Consider the following 21,141-nt stretch of genomic DNA (forward strand, 5'->3'; position numbering starts at 1 on the left):
CTGTCCTGCAACTAGCTCTTGCAGACCAGGATGGTTTCGAACTCACAGAGATCTTCCTGCCTCTGCCTCCCAGTTGCTGGGATTAAAGGCATGCGTCACCACTGCCCGGCTTACCATATCATTTTAATGTCAATATATTATTGTGTTATATATAGCTATGCCATAATAAATGTAGTAATTATCCACTTTGAGATATCTAGAGTGCTTCTAATTATTCCCTATTTTTTGCCTGATTTTTGCCAATATTCCTTTACTATGTGGTGCCACATAGTACTGAAGACTACTCATTTTAGACCTAAGTTAGCTAAAGCTTCAACACTATCCGCATGCTCTTGGCCAAGTTATTTAGAATTTTCTTCCATCTGGACAGTGGGGCTGATAGTAGTATTCACCTCATAAGTTTTGTAAAGATTAAACACGATAAAACATGCAAAACAGTGACACCATTCCTGTCACCTGATAGCTACTTAGTGTGTTTTCTGTCACTGGCACTAAGTTAAATTTCTAGAAATAGCTTTTGGGGTTAGAATGTATCCCATATTTGAAATTTTTCATCCATTCTGCAAAGTTACCTCTGAAAATATCATATTAATAAGGATGTTCAGCTTTATGTAAGAGTTTTCTTTTTGCCAGTAATGAATATATATTATGATAATGTCATATTTACAAAGTATGCAGCCCTCCGTAGAGAGAGGCAAGGATTCAATGCCCACTTTGGGCCTCCGTGCGCTCCTGCGTACACATGAACGTACACACAGAGACACATAGATAAAATTCTTTATTTTTGGCTGCCTCTGGGTTTATTAACTTAGTTTGAGTGACATTACTCTTATTTAATTTCTACCACATTTTGCCCCTTAGTTATTACTTACATTATGATAGTATTTGTTTATTTCAATGATGAGTTCCTAGAATATATATGTGCTTATTAGTTTTTTGGTTTTTTTTTTTTTTTTTTTTTTTTTTGGTTTTTACGAGACACGGTTTCTCTGTATTGTTTTGGAGGCTATCGGTCCAGCCCGGCCTCGAACTCACAGAGATCCGCCTGCCTCTGCCTCCCGAGTGCTGGGATTAAAGGCGTGCGCCACCACCGCCCGGTGCTTATTAGTTTTTATTGTCAACTTAATACAGCTAGAGTCACCTGCAAAGATGGAACCTCGGTTAAGGAATTCTCTTGAACAGATTGACCTGGGGACCAAGTATTCAAATATACACACCCATGGGGGCCCAAACCACCACACCACCCCTAGTTGATTTTGACTAGAGTGTTTTATTATAGGAACAGAAAACTAGCTAGAATGATAGATTTCTAAGACATTTAATATTTATAGGGCAGACTTTCTTTTGCTTTCATTTTACAGTAAATGAAATGTCAGTATATTTATTAGTCACCTTTACTTTCTAATTCTTAGCATTGCCTCTAAATTGACATTGGCTGAGCTCAACCAGGTACTTTACCGATGTGAATCAGAAGAACAAGAAGATGGTGGAGGTTGTTATGACATACCAAACTGGTCATCCCTTAAGTATGCAGGTCTCCAAGGTAGGTATAAAGATAAACTTCGTATTTTTTCTTTAGTGGTCTTTATAGAAATGAGTATGAGTTCAAATTATAACTTATGGCTCCTTGTTGTTTGACCATTAGTGAATAGCATAGCTTCTATGGGCACTGCATTCACCTACTATGTAACATACAAAGAGACACACATATACATAAATAAAAGTAGATTTTTAAAGTATGTTACCAGTTTTAAGCTCAGAAGGCTCCTTTCCTGTCTTTTATGGTGTTTTACTAATTCTCTTATGTTTCATGAAGTGACCCAGCTCATTGTTTTAAAATAAAATTGCCCTTATCTGATTTGTTTTTACTTTATATCAGTCATTTTTTTCCTCTCATAAGTTAACAGTTTGGTTAGACCACAGCATTTTCCTATCAGACTGTTAATAGCAGCCATTAATTAAATCAAAATTCAGCCCCTGCATTCTTTCTTTGCTGCCTTGAACAAGATTCCATTCCCCAATTCTTACAATACTCTGTGTTGTGTTTGGAGTCTAGGAATCTTTTTGATGGTTCTGCTCCAGATCCTCAATGGCCAGTTAGTTAGTTGTGGGTTCTTGTGTTCACTTTGACATCCCACATCCTTTTACTCTCCATACTTAGCACCTATCCCAAGACTAAGTGCTTTCTGTAAACCAGCTAGCCAGTTTTCTACCCTCTTGTTACCTCCTGCCATTGCATGCTGCTGGTTGCTGTTGCTGTCAGCTCTGTTTTCTGAAACCGTTTTTCATTGTCATTGCACAATTCAGCAGCAACAAATGCTGAGCAACGATCGCCTCCCCTGAAAGTACTGGGACATAGGTAGGACGTCTGTAACAATATCTATGCTGCCTTGTTGTCCATATTGTTTTGAAAGTTACATTTCCCAAGGAGAATTAGGAACTTCTTGAGTGAAAAAAAAAATCCTACCTCTTTTTTTTTCCACAAAAACTCTTACTTATTTTGCAATAACAATACATGAAGAGATCCAAACTGTAAAACTCAGTCACAAATAAAATTAACAAACACTAAATAATGCTAACATTCAGCAGCATTTAAAACCCATTTGAGTCCGTGGTGATTGAGAATACTGCAAATGTTAATTCCCAAAACATTAGATATGAAAATTCAAAGTTGGAACCATTGCTAACACTTTTGGAAGATTTTTATGTGTTGTGTGCTTGTGGAGTTTTGACTGATGATAAAATCTTCATGTTAATCAGAGCAATGGGTAACATAACACCCAAATTCACTACAGCTTTTAGCCATCTCAGTTTCTCTTTGCCTCCTCATGCTTGGCAAGAGTGGCTGTATGTCAGTGTTATTTACTTGTTATCAGCTTAGGCAATGAATTGTACAGTCAAGAGTATCATATATTTTCTTTCTTTTGGCCAATTCTATTGATTTAGTTCTTTCTCATTGGCAGATAAATTCAGCTTATGTAGCAGCAATTATCCAGAGGGAACATTAATAAGATTCAGAAAATATAAGGATCTTGCTTAGCCTCTCTAAAATCCTACCTCTTAAATTCATTGTTTTTAATTTTTCAAAACATCATATATTGTGAAATTCAGTAAATTGTAACCAAATGAATTTAGTTCAAATGAAGCCAGTGAAGCCAAATACTGTTTTGAGGTAGAAATGATTATTTTACTGGGAGATGAAAGTATAATTGTTTTGTAACAAAGTTACAGAGTCTGCTAATTACAGAAATGCTAATGACTCTAGAAGAAAGTCTGCATAATAGTCATTATATGCCCAGCCGCTCACTTGGTGATTTTCTTTAGTTGTAAGTATTTCCTGTTATATTTCAGAGGCTGCTTCTGAAGCTGTGTCATTATCTTCCTCTATTGGTAGTCCTGCTTCCTCTTAAACCAGCTTTGTGACTTCCTTAACTCTTCCCTAAATGGTAACCTACCACTTGCTAACACAGAAATACCCAGGCTTATCCGTTTTATGCTTTAGGGTCGAGAAACCATGCCAGTTGCTTTTGAATGTTATAATGTGAAATATAAATAAGTAAAAGCAGTGCTAGAAGTTCTCACTCTCAGGAAGCTCCTTATTGTTTTTGCAGCAGTAGACCCCTTCAGTGGCCTTTGTGTCCTGGTTAAAGTAGGTACCCTGATACTTCTCTCCAGCCATGCCACATGCCATTGTAGACTGAGAAGCCTGTGTCTGCCTTTATATATATTCACTCTAATCATCAGAGACTGCCCACAAGCTAAGCAATGAGAACATTTTGACTTTGCCAACAGCGTAATAATGTCTGAATTTCCAGGATTAATGTCCGTGTTGGCAGAAATAAGACCAAAGAATGACTTGGGGCATCCATTCTGTGAAAATTTGAGGTCTGGAGATTGGATGATTGACTATGTCAGTGGCCGGCTTATTTCACGATCCGGAAATATTGCTGAAGTAAGTAGAATGATATTCTAGTCCAAATAATCGAGGGACCATTAAGAATTATATATTACTCTGTTACAGATAATATTTAAGTTTCCTTGAACTGTTTTCCTTTCTTATTCATTTTTCCATTTTAGAGTGTCCATCTGGTTGCTGGGTTACTTACTGGCTAGCAAAGTTGCATGTGTAGATTCAGTTCTTAAAATATATCTAGGCTGTATACAGCAAGTTAACTGTTCAAATTATTTCTCTGACAGGTTGGTAAATGGTTGCAGGCTATGTTCTTCTACCTGAAGCAGATCCCACGATACCTTATCCCCTGTTACTTTGATGCTATATTGATTGGTGCATACACCACTCTGCTGGATATAGCATGGAAACAGATGTCAAGGTATGCACCCAACATAAAGAAGTAAATAGGCATAGTTGTATGGAAACGATAAAGAGAGAGTCATTCTGGTTTAAAAAGACCAAAACCTAAGGAACTGTCATAGCAGAGACTCTGAGCTGAGAAACTTTATAGACGGACAGTAAGTATGTTAGCACCCTTTAGTTTGGAACATGCAAAACCAAATGTAGAGTTTGGGTGGGGTTTGATTTGTTTTGAGACAGGGTATTGAAGACTTCAAGCAGACTGTGTAGGCAAGGCTGATCTTATGCTTCTGGACCTCTAGCCTCCACTCCCAGATGCTGAGATTATGAGTATGCGTCCAGTTTATAAGTCATGAGGATTAGACTCAGGGCTTCATGCACACGAGATAAGCACCCCCCACACACAAACATACACACCATGTGCACATACACAGTAATACAGTTATAAAATTGATGGGGATGTTTGGGTGTCTAGCTCAGTAGAGCATCATTTGCCTAGCAGTCATAAGGTGTTGGAGTCCAGTCCCCAGCTTGGGGTGGGAAGTTAGGGGTGGGGTTTAAATCTGGTCTACAAAGCATGTAAAATATGATATGGAAAAAATAAAAATATTTTACATTGCTTATTTATTCATTAACTTAAGTCACGTTTAGAAAAGTATCTTAGCATTTTACACATTTCTATGGGAAAATCACTTGGCAAAAGAATGTATAATAAGATTGCTAAAAAGGGAGCGTTTCTGCAAATGACCTCTCAACTTGCCACTTGGTTGCAGGTTTGTTCAGAATGGTTCAACGTTTGTGAAACACCTTTCACTGGGTTCCATCCAGATGTGTGGCGTGGGGAAGTGCCCTTGTCTGCCACTTCTTTCCCCCTCGCTCCGGGATGTGCCCTTCAGGATAAATGAGATCACAAAGGAGAAGGAGCAGTGCTGTGTCTCCTTGGCTGCCGGTAAGGATGCTGGAGGCAGTTAAATGGTAAACTCCATTAGTGCTCAACAAGGAAAACCCATGGGGAATCGGTGGTTTTTATGCTGCTGTTTAGTAAACTGCTTATTTGATAGCTGCTCATTCATGATAATGATCCTCATTCATGATAATGATCCTCACCATTCGGTTGTAACTATGGACTAAGCACTTGTATGTGTTCTTACTGTGGTTGGCTGATCCTTTCTTCTTCAGGTATCTGTTCAATTCCAGTTCTTGGCATTTTAAATATCTTTAGTTAAATTTAGTTTAATAACTTCCCCCTGTATTTCCTTCCTAATTTTTAAAGTAAACCAACACTGCAGTTACAAAACACGTTAGATGATTTTTTTTATCACGTGTCTTCATTGTAGTCAGTTACTTTTAGCTGTATCTACTGGCACCATCTCCTGCAAATAGGTTTAAATCATCTAAGCAAGTAAGATATGCACAAAGAAAGACTTCTCTTTTAGTAAACTTCCAGTGTGTTTTTAGAAAGTATCAGGTAGATGAGGCCACTAAAGTCTAGAATTTCCCATTGCTTCTTGGGGTTTTGGTAAAGTGAAGTATAAAGTTTACAGCGTTCCAAGTTAAACTGAAATATATAAAATATAGCAAAGTAGCAATATCATACGTGGTTCCCTCTGCTAAGTTTAAGCTTTTCATTGGCTCAGGGCAGATGAAAGACTTTGTGGCATCCAACACATTAACTTCTTTACAATTTACAATGATCATATTAAAAGCGTTGGTGGCACATGGCTTTAATCCCAGCATTCAGGAGGCAGAGGCAGAGCGAGTTCCAGGACAGCCTAAAAAAAAAATACAAAGAAACCCTGTCTCGAAAAACCAAAAAAAAAAAAAAATAACAAAACTATTTTAGGGGTAGAATAGTACCCAGTAAGTCCAGGCCCTAGTAAGTTCAGTTCCTTGGCATCACACAAAATATTTTTTAATTAAGAAGAGACATAAAATGAAGTCAATTTTTCAGATTATCATTTTATTGATGGTTCTGGTAGCCATTATTCCCCAAGTCCAAGCTGGTGTTCAGTAGACTGAACTGAAAAGTGTAGGAGAGACACATTGATGGGAACAACTGGGGATTTAAAGCCCAGGTTTCAAGCCTGTTATGCAAAATAATAACCTCGACATTTTTGATTGTGTACTGCTACTACTAAATACACCCAGAAGATAAGTCTTACTTATAAGTCATGTAGTGATAACATTTATGACACTTATATGTAGTCCGTGTAACATACAAATATAAATAAAGGTTCTAGTATTCTGATATCTTAAGGGAGTTTTTTTCCTAATTTACACTAGAAAAAAATAAAGTGATATGCAGATTTGCCAGTAGGTTTTAGTGGAGTTCATTTTAAAATGGGAATGCCTCCTTTTGCAATAGTATTGTCGAAGAAACTTGTAATTAATGTTTATGATAATTGACAACATAGAAATCACCCCCAAATACTGGGTCTATAAGTTGTATACTCCTAGAGGACAAACAAGTAACAAGTATTTCTATATATAAGTGCCAAAGGTTTTCACTTTTGGTAGCTGTTGTTGAGATAGGGTCTTGCTGTGTAGCCAGAGCATCCTCAAACTGGAGGTACAACTGCCTGCCCCTCCTGAGATTTAACGGTTTGGACCGTGATGCCCCGCTCACTTTTAATTTTAAACAACAGAAGACTGCTGGTATTTTAAAGTATGCTAATTCAGATTCACTCTTGAGTCTGCACATGTTGCTTTTAAGATGTTTAGTCTAAAGGTTCCTTTAATTCTATTTTATCTTACTTGGAATGTTCAAGCTAGTAATATGTGAGGTCCTTAATTCTATCTTCAGTAATTGTTTATATGAAAGCATAAGACTTAAAATTATTTCTTATATAACTATATAGTGATGTACTATAAATTTATTACATATACTATGTATATAGCTATATTTATATAGTTATATAGTACACAGTATATATATTATATATATAGCTATATAGAGATACGTAGTATATATGTTATGTATAGAGTATGTGACATATACCATATATAACTATTATATAACCATATGCTATATATAACTATATTTATATAGTTATGTAGTATATACTATGTATCTAGTTATATATAACTATATACATATATAGTATGTAAGGTAAATATAGTGCTATCAATCTGTTGTAAAGTAATGTGAAATTTGGTGATAAACTTTCAATATAGGTAAATTAATAAACATTTAATTAGATATTATTGAACTAGTAATTTCATTTTAGACTTATTTATTGCCCTCAGAGTCAGGGCAGAATCTTTTGAAGTCTGTATTTAAAGTTGTAGTGTGTCATTTTTATATGTTAAATATTTGATCTCTAATTGTAAGCTCTTAATTTAAAAGACAAATTTAAATCTGTTCAGCTAGGAATCCCCTCAGGGCTGGGGTGTAACTGAATTGTAGAACTCTTGCTGAACCGTGCCTTTAATCTCCTTTGGGTCACAGGTGCCTTTCAAAGTCTGATATGACCATGGAACCTCATCCCATAAAAGCTGATATTAAGAGCAGATATATATTTTGCTGTAGAGGATTTTGGAAGGTTCGCAGGCTCCTTCTAGGTTGCCCTTTAGTCTAAACCTAAAGTGTGTGGTGACGGAGTTCATGGGATTGAGCATAATGTTCTCTCATCATTCTGTTGTCTTTTGCCAGGCTTGCCTCACTTCTCTTCTGGTCTTTTCCGCTGCTGGGGGAGAGATACTTTCATTTCATTCCGAGGGCTGCTGCTGGTCACTGGACGCTACATAGAAGCCAGGTAAGAGCCTCCACAAATGGCCACGCAGATCTGCGGCTTTGTGTTCCCTCTTATCCATTGTCAACATTTGAAAAGTACGTTTTCCTTAGATGTTTTTATTTTGTGTTTGTGTGTGTGCAAGCACAGGTGTACCATGTACATATATGGAGGTCAGCTTACTGGAGTTTTCTTTCCTTCCACCATGTGGGTTCTAGAAACCCAATTTGGAGTTAGGCTTGGCAGCAAGCACCTTTACCCACTGAGCTATCTCACAGGCTCCAGACTTTAAAGTCTTATTTCATATGCTTGCTTAATCGGTTTAGAGAATTTTGAAGGTAAAAACAATTTTGAAGTTACTAGGTTTCATGATAGGTAAGATCATCTTGAATATTTGTGAATTTATCTGAAAAAATTAGAACCATTTTCTGCCTTCATATAGAGTGTGTGATTTGGGTGGTGGCTTACACCTTTAATTCCAGCACTAGGGAGGCAGAGGCAGGCAGATTTCTGTGACTTAAAGGCTAGCCTGGTCTACAAAGTGAGTTCCAGGACAGCCAAGGCTATTACACAGAGAAACCTGGTCTTGAAAATTCAATAACAACAAAAGAGTATTGTTGACTGAGATTTGAAAAAGAACTATGTCAAGTTTTCCTCCATTTCTTGTAAAGTTTACAACCCCTAGTTTGATTCCAGGCTGAAAGTGATTTTTCTCATAGAGGGACTCTGTCTCAAAAAGACAAAAAAAGAAGTTCTATAATAGTGCCCTTTTTTGTTTTGTTTGTTTTTCAAAGCAAGGTTTGATTCTTAGCAAACACATGGCAGCTTACAACCATCTGCAACTCCGTTTCCAGGGGACCTGACACCATGTGACTTCAGATAGCATTGTATAAGGAAGACTAACATATACACCGGCAAACCCCACACACATAAAATAATAAATTTTTTTAAAAATTTAATTTGGAGGGCTGAGGGCTGTTTACTTACCTATTAAACCCCCTAAGCAAATGGCTTAGGAATCAGTTATAAAGAATCAGGATTTGGCAAAGCACTGTGACAAAGACCTTTGCCTGTGGTGTGGAGAGCTTCTGATGCTGGTTCATGTCACCAGCTGACAAATGGCACCCTTCCTTCATGCCTTCTGTGGGATGGCCGGCGTACTCACCACACTCCATTAGATGACTGATACAGTTAAAGCCCCACATGGCAGATGCTCTACAAAGGCTTGGGGCGGTTTAATCACTGCTATAATGGTCCCGTCCTCAGCTGTCACTTCTGTGCGCTGTTACAGATTTCTGTCTCTTCATTTTACATTCAGCCATCTAGATCATACATTGTCATACTGAGCTCCATCACTTTTGTGTGGCCTATGAACAAAACTAGAGTAACAACTTCCTATGGCTCTATTAAAAGATAAGTATTAGCTGGGCGGTGGTGGTGCACACCTTTAATCCCAGCACTGGGGAGGCAGAAGGTGGATCTCTTGACTTTGAGGCCATCCTGGTCTATGGAGCAAGTTCCAGGACAACCAGGGCTACACAGAGAAATGCTGTCTTCAAAAACAAAAAACAAAACAAGGGGGTGAGGGCTAAGTATTAAATTAAGACATAATAAGGCCTAGCCTTTTTCAATGGCTTTTGCTAGTTAGACCTCACCTGCTAGATACAAGCTCCTCCTAGAGTACAACTTCAATTTAGGAGTCAAATTCTCATTTGTACTTGAATAATACTATAGGAGATAAACTGTCATCTATCAGTTATTAATGGGAGTTGTAGTTGGCTTTTTGCTGTTGTTTTGGGGTTTTGTTTTATTTGTTTCAAAACAGGCTCTTATCATGTAGCCCTAAATAGCCTATAACTCAGTATGTAGGCCATCTGGCCCAGGATTCACAGATCCTCCTACCTCTGCCTCCCCTGTACTATTTTCTTACATATTTACTTTGTTCTTTAAATATACTATTTGAAGTAATAAACTTCATATTAGAGGATTGCTTCTATATGGAAATAACAGATTTCAAAACCAGAAGTTGGGAGCTGGAAAGATGACTCCCTGGCCACTGGCACTCACTGATCTTGAAGGATTCAGTTCCCAGCACCCAAATGGCAGCTCACAAGCCTCTACAACTCCAGGTCCAGGGATCCATCGCACTTCTCACTTCCATGGGCTCTGTGTGCATGTCCAACACACAGGCAAACACTCATTCACAGATAACGAAAACAAATACATCTTTCAAAAAACTAGACATTAAGCTACGGCAGTCCTTGTAAATTCCCAATTACGAACCTGACTCCAAAGATGAAACACTTGTTAAAGAAAGAGAAAGTACTCTAGATTAGCAGAAAGAAAAGCTATGCTGGGAGCTGGGGCATCTCCCAGACCACTGAGAAAGTGAGCTTTTTTCCTTCAATTTTATAAGTGTTTCACCTCAAATGATCCACTTATTTCTGTTGTTTTAGGAATATTATTTTAGCATTTGCCAGTACCCTGAGGCACGGTCTTATTCCTAACCTCTTGGGTGAAGGAACTTACGCCAGGTACAACTGTCGGGATGCTGTGTGGTGGTGGCTGCAGTGTATTCAGGACTATTGTAAGATGGCTCCAAATGGTCTAGACATCCTCAAATGCCCAGTTTCCAGGATGTATCCAACAGACGATTCTGCTCCTTTGCCTGCTGGGACACTGGTAAAAATCATTTCTTAAAATAATTTTTAATGAAATGTAACTTTATTTTTAGGGTAAAATATTAAGAATCCAAGTCCTAAGAACTTAAATATCAAGAAAAGTTCATTACCAATCTTTATTCAGTGTTGACACTGAGAAGTCACAGAGATTTAAAACTTGATCCTTGGTTAAGTGTAGACCGCATGGGAGCCCAGGAGCTGCTGCTTTTCCCAGCCCTGCCCCACTCCTTACTTCCTCCTCAAGGGAAAGTGTATATCTAGTAGTAAATGTATTACCAGAGTTGAGGGGTTCAGGGGAAAATATGAGTGTAATCCATTCCTAACAGAGGAAACGTCCTTGCTGTCTCCAACAGGACCAGCCATTGTTTGAAGTAATACAGGAAGCTATGCAGAGGCACATGCAGGGCATTCAGTTCCGAGAGAGGAATGCTGGTCCACAGATAGATCGGAACATGAAGGACGAGGGTATGTAATCAACCAGTGGCTAAGACTTACCAGTGCTGTCGAATCAGACCTTGCAGTTCGTTTATAAATACTTGAGTGTTAAACCTGAAGCTTTGCCTGAGAAAGACAAACACTCTTCCTGATCTCCCCAAGCTTGTGTTGCTAAAGAAAAGATGAAAGTTTGTACCTTTTGTCAGCCAAATTCAAGATAATGACTTTATAATTTATTGTGTTGTGTGTGTGTGAGAGAGAGAGAGGGGGGAGGGAGGGAGGAAGGGAGAGAGAGTGAGTGAGAGAGAGAGAGAGAGAGAGAGAGAGAGAGAGAGAGAGAGAGTGAGAGAGAGAGAGAGAGATTTTAGCTGCAAATATATATGTAGGCCATGTACATGCCTGGTGCCTGTGGAGGTAAGCACTGGGAATGGAATCTGGAATCTGGGTCCTCCACAAGAGCAGCAAGTATTCTTAACTGCTAGGCCATCTCTCTAGCCCCTGATATTTAACTTATAATCACAATGTTAGTATTACTTTTTCTGCCAGGTCTGGTAACACATGCCTGTAATCCAGCACTCTAGAGGTAGAGGCAGGACTGTCGTAAGTTCAAGACTAGCCTAGGCTACATAGTGACGAATGTCTATGATCCCAGCACTTGAAGGTAGATCTACAGAGTGAGTTCCAGATCAGCCAGGTCACTACCAAGAAACCCTGTCACAAAACAAAATAAATAAATAAACAAACATAAGAAGGAAGAAAAAAATTATAATTCTATGAATTAAGTGTTATGTGCCAGGCAGGCGCTGTGATAATGTCTTCACCAAAGCTGTTCCTACTTAACTCCTAAGAATGAATTGCACTGGGTTTGAGAGATGGCCCAGCAGTTAAAGTTCATAGTGAACAAGTGAGAAAATTGGAGTTCAGATCTCCAGACCCTATATAAATGCCTGGTGAGCTTAATGATAATTCCAGCCTCCAAAGGCAGAGGCATGGTATCTCTGAACAAGTAAGGCAGCTAGTGAGACCAGCATTTCCTACCACGGAGCTCCCATCTGTTCGAGAGACCCTGACTATACAAAGGTAGTAGAAACGGCTGGAGAAGTTGCTCATCAGTTAAGAGCACCAGCTGCTCTTCCAGAGGTCCTGAGTTCAATTCCCAGCAACCACATGGTGGCTCACAACCATCTATAATGAGATCTGGTGCCCTCTTCTGGTATGGATGAAAACAAAGCACTCATATTCATAAAATAAACAAGTAAATAAATATGAAAAAACAAAGGTAGAAAAAGGAGCAAGGAAAGTTTGACATCAACCTTGGGCCTACACACACTTGCACGTGTGTGTACACCAACACATATATGGGAGCACACATATACATGCATACGCTTTATACATACAAACACCTGAAAGAATTTTTTTTTAAGTAAAAGACTATGTTATGTTATGAAATGAGAGGACTGGAAAGTTGGCTTCCCAAAGCTGCTTGGTGGTAAAGGAAGGATGTCAGTCATGTTTGTGCTATGTAGACCAGGCTGGTCCCAACACCTCTATAGTACTTTATTTGTATAGCAAGTTAAAGTAGTTATACTCTTGTAACTCATTTTTATTTTACCATAGTCCTCATCCTAAGGCCAGCCAATACAAGGCTAATTGTCTCATTTTTCCCTCATTCCTACTCACTTTGAGAATAGTTTTGATGACTTTGGTGTATATTTACTTTAGTGCGAATTTTTCATTGTAATTTAAAAAGAATTGCAGATTCATAAAAAGTTATAAAAGTGATACTTAAGGAACAGCAAATTCTTCCCCCAGGATTTCTTAATGTAACTGAGGTAAAATATAAGAATAAAAAATGTAGTATGAAGCTGCTAGCTAGCCCTCATTCATTTCCACCAGTCCCACATTAACTCATGGGGTGGGCGGTGCAGGTTCAGGAAACTACTACCATATAAAGATGTAGACCTAGTTCATCACCACAAACATTGTTTGGTATCCCACCACCCACTCCAGCTCCATCTGGGTCTCACTACTAATCTTTGCCTCCCTGCACTGTCATTATTTTGGACATATTTATATGAACTCATTGTTAGTTTGTTTTGGGACTGGTCTCTCTATGTAGCTCTGTGTGTCCTGGGAGTCACAGGTAGACCAGACTAGCCTCGAACTCACAGTGATCGTCTGCCTCAGCCTCCTCAGTGCTGGGATTAAAAGTCTGGGCCATACACCTGGCTTTGAAGATACTATATAAATTGAATGTTAAGTATGTCACTTTTTTTTTTTGGACTGGTCTCTTGTTCACTCATCAAGGTCAGGATCTTACTATGAAGCCTAGAACTTGCTATGTAGACCAGGATAACCTCAAACTCATGATTTATTACATATAGTAGTAGTACACAAATATTTACCTAAGTTAATTAGTAAGAATCACTGATACATTTTTATCCTCCACTAAGACAAGTCAATGGAAATAGGTTTAATATCCAAAGAACACTTTTATGCTATCTCTAAGACATTTTAGGGTTTTATTGTTCTTGCTGTATAACATTTTAACTTTAAGTAAACAAAATAATTTTTTCCTTTGAATCTGGCGTTGAAAGGAAATATAGTAATACTGTACTATATTTTCTTATTTTGTTTTGGTTTTTTCATTTGTTTGGTTTGTTTTAGGTTTTGATTGATTTTTTTTTTTTTTGAGACAGGGTTCTCTGTATAGCCCTGCCTGTCCTGGAACTCCATATGTAGATCAGGCTGGCCTCAAATTCACAGAAATCTGTCTGCCTCTGCCTCCAGGGTGCTGAGATTAAAGGTGTGCGCCACTCCACCCAGCTTTAAAAGGGTTTTTTATATGTAGCCTTTCGTAACTCTTTAGTAAACCATTTGTGTTCGGAACTCATCTGTCTATTCCATATATATTGTTTGCTAATTTAAAGGACAGAGCATTTCCTAGTGTACACGTTAAATCATTCCTCTAAATGGTGACCTTTGATTTTGCTAATGTAAGCAGAGCTTTCATAATGGATATCATGATATGCAGGTCTGTGTACACGCATGTTTTTGAAAGAGAAATGAAATGTATGTGTATTTAATATTATAAAACTTCATGACTTTCTCCCTTTTTTTTTTTTTTTGTTTTTTGTTTACAGAGTTCCACTACATAGGCTTACCCAGGTTCATGCTCACTGTATAAGCCAGCTTTAAACTCATGTGTGATCTTCCTGTGTCGACTTCCGTCGACCTGTTCAGATCTTATCTGCTGGACCTGGGATCTTAGAACCTGAAAGAATGAGGCAGACTGCAGTCTGATAATGTAGACAGCCTTACTTCAGTTTTAATGGACTTTTATACACAATGTAACAAAGAAAGCAATGATCCAAGGAAGGTTGTTTGAGATCAGAAAAACGTGTAAATAAATGTCAGTGAGCACATACTAAATATCGACAGAGCAGCCTTTTCCGGAACTTTCTCAGGACAGACCCATTTAAACACAATTGTCTGGCACATACTATAGATTGTTTCTGGGAAAGCACAAAAGCAACGCAGAAGACCATATCCAGATTCAGGGTACACTGACCAGATTGGGTTCTATAGCTATGATCTGACATCCAACACGAATAAGCATGTCTTTTAAATTGATGTAAATGTTTGTCATGGGAGGCACGAAATCACATCCAAGAACCCTCCAGGGAATAAAATGCACCTGAGGTAAAAGGCCCTCTGCCTTTTCTCCTGGAGCCTCTCTCAATAGTTCCCCAAGGCACTGGTCACCACGAGTCCTGACCACGTTCCAGGACACCTGCCTCTGCCTCCTGAGTACTGGGCTTCCAAAGCTGTGCCGCCATGACTGCTTTGTAAGTGTTTTACTTTGCTTTTTTAGGTTTCAATATAACTGCAGGGGTTGATGAAGAGACGGGATTTGTCTATGGAGGAAATCGCTTCAACTGTGGCACATGGATGGATAAAATGGGAGAAAGTGACCGAGCTAGAAACAGGGGAATTCCAGCCACCCCAAGGTAGAGTTCATTTCACAATACTTCCGCGATGATGCTCTGTAATTCACCATACTTTCTCAAACATACTTACTCATGCAGTCTTCTGTTCTACTTCCCATGATCTCATGTTGAATCACTCCAGCTCTGTCATCCCTCTTCCCTCTCTTCCCTTTCCTCCTCTACTCATCCCTTCCTTTCCCCGTTATACAGATTAGCAGCCCTCTGGGTCTAAGTCATCCAGGAAAGTGGTCTGTTCTCATCCAGGAGATCTTACAATTTTTGCACCCCTACAAGAATCCCAAACATTTTATAATTCATTATCCCAATGGTTAAGACATTTTCTTTAAAATCAAAAAAAATTACAGTTGTCTGTGGAGTGTGTGTGTGTGTGTGTGTGTGTGTGTGTGTGGAGGGGGTTGTGTACATGCCACAACACATGTATGGAGGTCAGAGGACAACATGTGGGACTCAGTTCTCTCATTCCACCATGTGGTTCTCCGGTCATCAGAAAAGCAAGGGCCTCTGCTCGCTGAGCCATCCCACCATCCCAGTTGACATTAAGACATTTCGTAATCTGAACTTCGTACAATGTAAAGATTTTGTTACGCCTATATTTACAAGTATGGAAAATAACTAATGGGAATTGATCTTTTAAAAATGTTTCTTCTCTGGGTAGTGTTGGTTCATTCTTTTAATCCCAGCATTCGTGTGGCAGATCTCTGAGTTTGAGGCCAGCCTGGTCTACAGAATGATTTCCAGGACAGCCAAAGCTACATAGAAAAACCCTGTCTCAAAAAAAATCAAAAGAGAAATCCTGTCTCAGAAAAAAAAAGTTTTTATTTTCTGAAACTTTTGTCTGTAATTTTGTTATTTAAGGGGTTTTCATTTATGGCTTCAGAAGTTCTTGATTCTGAGTGAAGCTCAGAAACTATTTTCTACTTAAAAAAAAATGAATCTACACACCTTATATGTGTGTAGATTCTCTTAGAAGCCAGAAGAGGGCATTGGAGGTACAGGCACTTGTGAGCTGCCCACTGTGGGTGGTAGGAACTGAACCACGATAACCCCCAAAAAGCAATATTTGCTTTTAATCGATGAACCATCTCTTTATCCCAGAAGCTGTTATCATATTAAAGATTTGTATCTTCAAACAGATCAGTTAAACTAAATAGGAAGACCTTGTCTCAGAGATAATAAATAGATATGCTAGGAGGGGCTAGGGAGATGACTGAGCCATGAAGAGAGCTCGCTGCGGTTACGAAAGTTCATTTCCTAGCACTCACGGCAGGCGGCTTACAACCAGATACAACACCAGTGCTGGGAGATCGAGCACTCTCATGGACTCTGTGGGCACCCACACATGTGGCACATACCCATAGAGACAGACACATGTATACACACAAAGTAAAAATACAAATGTCTTTTTTTAATGTTAGGAACATAAGCAATGCCAAAATAGCAAGGGAAGAGATTTCTTATATGATATAATATATATTACTTATAAAGTAAAGATGTGGGGACAGATAATTGCTTATATGATGCATTGGTTATAATATTCACCAGCATTTATTGATGATGGTGGTGGTTTGGTTTGGTTCTGTTCTGTGTTACCCCAGTGACTTCCTTAATGCTAGACAAACATTCTACCACTGAGCTACATCCCCAATCCAAAATTACTTATTGAATGTCCTTTTAAATAATGACTAAATAAGTTTAACATAGAAAATAAATCTTTTTACTTTTAGAGACGGGTCTGCTGTGGAAATCGTGGGCATGTGTAAATCTGCTGTCCGGTGGTTGCTAGAATTATCCAAGAAAAATATTTTCCCTTACCATGAAGTCAGAGTGAAAAGGGATGGTAAGCCGATCTGTTTCACGAGGAACCTACACAAGTTTTTAGCCTTTGTTTCCATCACTGGATTGAAGACCCAAAATTTTAAGAAGAAAGAAAAGTCATTAATTTACCAGTATGGGAATGATGCCAAAGCCGGCTACTAAGTCATCCCCACACACCTGAACGGAGAGAAGGAGGCAGCGAAGTGTTAGCCTCGTTATGCCTTTCTTTTCCCTCACTTCACGAGCAGGCTATGTTCCGTGAACAGTCTGGAGATCTTTGCATCTCTTCCCGGGACAGTTTCTATGCAACAGAAATAATGTTTGGGCTACCCATATGACTTTATACTCTCTAAAAAGTAAAAAAAAAAGTAGGTAAAGTTAATTGTATTTTTAACTCAATGTATGTGAAATGTTGTTCATCGTTTAATGAATATGAAGTTACTCCTGAGTCATTTTACATTCTTTTTAGGAGAGGTGCTGGTCTTTGAGTTTATAGCATATATATCTGCTGTCCCCAAAACTAGTATGTATCTTCCTTACAAGATAAATTATCTATGCTTTGAGAAATAGGGCTACTCTGGATGGAAATATCCACATTTCCCAAAGCATAGATAATTTATTCCGTTAGTAAGATACATGTGAGTCTTGGGGATAGCAGATATTTGGATGTTCTGGAGGTCTACAACTGCCGTGTCTTATTGCTTTTCAGGAAAGGTTGTGGCAGTCTCATATGATGAGTGGGACAGAAAACTACAGAACAACTTTGAAAAGCTGTTCCATGTTTCCGAAGACCCTTCAGATCCTAACGAGAAGCATCCGAATCTGGTTCACAAGCGTGGCATCTACAAGGACAGCTATGGAGCGTCTAGTCCTTGGTGTGACTATCAGCTCAGGCCTAATTTTCCCATAGCAATGGTCGTGGTAAGGGATGTGTTGCTTTCAAATTTCAAAAATGTTATGATCCCTTTACTAAAGGATATTCTTTCCTGTTTGACTTTAAGCTCCACTTAACCATGAAAAGTTACATAGTTTCAGGAATTATGTGTGCATATCACCTCTGGTCTGTAACATTTAGTGTCAAAAATAGAAAGCAATGGGTGATGAGAACAAAATGTTAACCAGTGTTTCTGCAGTGCTTGGAACCTGTACGGTACACTGGGCTGAATGGCTCCGGCTGCTTAGGCAGACCAGAGGCTGCAGTTAGCCTCAGCCCTCACCCTTTCCTCCTGAAGGCTGCGGGCATTTGTATTCACAAGCTGGTGCCACAGACAGCTCCCCAGCAAACCAATCAGACAGTTCTGTACAGGCAGCTAACGGTCATGTCTGTCTCCTTTGCGGTTTCCTCTAATGCGTTCTATTTGGCTAAGAATGTTTTAAATTATTCATTTATTTATTCATTTGGTATTACATGTTATTACTTATTATTATGAATTATTATGATAATTTATTTAACGTTATTATTTTGTTGGTGGGGGGTGTTTTGCCTGCATGTGTATCTGTGCACCATGAACAAGCAGTACCGCCAGGGGCCAAAAGAGGGCACAAGATCCCCCGAACCTGGCGTTATAGACTGTTGTGAGTCACCATGTGGGTGCTGGGAATCAAACCTGTGTCCTCTAGAAGGGCAACCACTGCTCTTAACTACTGAATCATCTCTCCAGCTACCTAGCTAAGAATTCTTGACTCTCTTTTGTTGTGAAGTCTCAGTCTAAAAATAAACCCTTAAGGGCAGTGGACTAGGAAAACTGTTTATCCATGCAGAATATTACTAATTATAGTGGAATGAAAATGCAAGCTTGGTTTGGTTCATTTTTCACTTCACTTCACTGTTAGAGTGGATGCTGGTTTTCTCCCCTCCCACATATCACAAGAAAGTACTTACACTGTTGGAGTACAAGTTCCTCTAATTCATTATGGCCAAGAAGAGGGGGGAAAGTTCAAGTACCTTTTGGTTTTTTCTCTTGGTTTTTTGTTTTTTCAAGACATGTTTCTCTCTATATCCCTGGCTGTCCTGGACCTCACTCTGGAGACCAGACTGGCCTCAAGCTCACAGAGATCCACTGCCTCTGCCTCCCAATTAAAGTCATGTGCCACCACTGCCTGGCAGTTCAAATACTCTTAAAGGGTGCTTCTGCGAGTCTAGAAATAAAGTGATGGGTTAAGGTGAGCTCTGCCTTTATGGTAGCTAGAGTTATCTTTTGGCTCTGGTATTCCTTCTTGCCATATCCCGGGGGAATGGTCACTCTGTGAGCTTTCCTGGCTTCTCCGACTGGGAAAGGCAATTCGGGTCCAGCCTTGTAGGATTAGATTTGTCTGGTATCCACTCTCAAATTCTGATCCACACCATATCCTTACTTTTTTTTCTTTCTTTTCAATGTTTGTAGTTGAATAGGTAAGAACTGATGTTTGTTGTTTTTTTTTTTTTGCTTGTTTTACCCTTTGCGTGTTAGGCCCCTGAACTCTTTACTGCTGAAAAGGCTTGGAAAGCTCTGGAAATTGCAGAAAAAAAATTGCTTGGTCCTCTTGGCATGAAGACATTAGATCCAGAGTGAGTTGGAATATGAATATTAAAAAACTGTTGATATTGCATGTAATTCACACAGATTAGTATTAGCCATTCTATACTTGTTTACAAATAACTTCTCAAAAACTGCATTCAAACTCTTGAAATCATCTGCCACTTGATTGTGTGTGAGTGCTAAACATGCTCTGGTTTCTCCTATCTTCACGAATTAACTTACAAGTTTGACTATATAAAACAAATGTCATGAATTTTTTCTTTTCTGACTGTAAAAGTAATACATGATTATTGAAGATGTTAAAAAAGTACCAACAATATGTAAAGAAAAAGAAGTTACTTTAAATCCCTTTATCCAAGAATCAAGCATCATTCCATTCCTATCTATTAGCCAAATCATTTCTACTCATTTTTGTATGGTTTATGTCCATATAGTCACAATTCTAGGAGAATTTGTATAAAAGACTCGGGTGTGGTGCCTCACATTTGAGTCCTGGTACTGGGGAGTCTGAAGCAGGGTGATCACAAGTTCGAAGTCAACCTGGACCACTTTCCAGGTCCTGTCTCAAGAAACAAAACAACAAAATCAAACCTGAGGACAGTGGCTCAGTACAGTGACACCAGCACTTGGAGGCTTTAGAAGGAAAGTTGCTGGTTATCCCAGGCCAGCTTGGGCCACATGAGTTCCAGCTACCTCAGTTTGTCTAAAAAGGAACAAAAGCAAGTTTATTTAAAAAGAAGAAACAAAGAGAAAAAAAGCAAAAACCCAACTTCATAGGGATGTACCTCACTGGTAATGTAGTGTGTGGGAGGGTGCCCTGGATTTAATCCCCGGTATCATTCTCACAAAAAAGTTTCACGAGTTCAATTCCCAAGACAACAAAAATAAATGATTTTAAAAATAGTTCTTGGATGGCGAGATGGCTCAGTGGTTAAGAACACTGACTGCTCTTCCAGAGGTCCTGAGTTCAGTTCCCAGCACCCACATGGCAAGTCACACCTGTCTGTAACTCCAGTTCCCACTGCCTTCACAGAGATATACATGCAGGTAAGACACCTATGTACATAAAATAAAATTAAATAATTAAAAAAATAGTTCTGGAGCCCAGCAAGATGGCACATACCTGTACCCAGCACCTGGAAAGTTGACACAGGAGAATCGGAAGTTCATGATCATCTCCCACTGTCCAACCAGTTTGAGACCTGCCTGGCTACAAGAGAGCCTGTCTTGGGGCCGGGAGAACTGTTGGGGGGACGTAGCGGCAGAACACATGCCTACTGCATGCAAGACCCTGGACAAGTTCCTAGCAACACACCCACAAGTAAAGGCCATCCTCTCTGTAATGTGTGAGTATTTTGCCTTCATGTATGTCTACGTGCCTACGTGCCACATGCAAGTCTGGTGCCCTTGGAGGCCGGAAGTCAGAGTGGATCCCCTGGAGCCGGAGTAACACATAGCTGTGAACCACCGCGAGAGTGCTGGGATTGAACCCAGGTCTAATGCAAGAGCAGCAGGCACTCTTAACTGCTGAGCTATCTCTCCAGGCCCTCAAAGACAGTTGATAGTTCTTCCATCATGCTGATAATGTGCAACTGCCTGGGCTATTTTAAATACTGGTCATTATCTAGTCGCTTGTAG

The 21,141-nt window shown here is 39.2% G+C and overlaps 1 protein-coding gene across 1 annotated transcript in view; it reads left to right on the top strand.

Annotated features, from left to right (window-relative positions):
* Agl (amylo-alpha-1, 6-glucosidase, 4-alpha-glucanotransferase) overlaps nucleotides 1–21,141 on the top strand; it is a 58,364-nt gene that overhangs the window by 33,575 nt on the left and 3,648 nt on the right. Inside the window, exons 21-31 of the mRNA XM_005077116.4 lie at nucleotides 1,413–1,543; nucleotides 3,816–3,952; nucleotides 4,198–4,331; nucleotides 5,086–5,261; nucleotides 7,965–8,067; nucleotides 10,500–10,725; nucleotides 11,078–11,189; nucleotides 15,034–15,169; nucleotides 16,894–17,006; nucleotides 17,694–17,905; nucleotides 19,435–19,532. Of these exons, the coding sequence (XP_005077173.1) occupies nucleotides 1,413–1,543; nucleotides 3,816–3,952; nucleotides 4,198–4,331; nucleotides 5,086–5,261; nucleotides 7,965–8,067; nucleotides 10,500–10,725; nucleotides 11,078–11,189; nucleotides 15,034–15,169; nucleotides 16,894–17,006; nucleotides 17,694–17,905; nucleotides 19,435–19,532 (1,578 nt within the window). The remainder of the gene's footprint in view (nucleotides 1–1,412; nucleotides 1,544–3,815; nucleotides 3,953–4,197; nucleotides 4,332–5,085; nucleotides 5,262–7,964; nucleotides 8,068–10,499; nucleotides 10,726–11,077; nucleotides 11,190–15,033; nucleotides 15,170–16,893; nucleotides 17,007–17,693; nucleotides 17,906–19,434; nucleotides 19,533–21,141) is intronic.

The sequence above is a fragment of the Mesocricetus auratus genome, unplaced genomic scaffold (genome assembly GCF_017639785.1).
Source record: "Mesocricetus auratus isolate SY011 unplaced genomic scaffold, BCM_Maur_2.0 Super-Scaffold_100009, whole genome shotgun sequence".
NCBI lineage: Eukaryota > Metazoa > Chordata > Mammalia > Rodentia > Cricetidae > Mesocricetus > Mesocricetus auratus.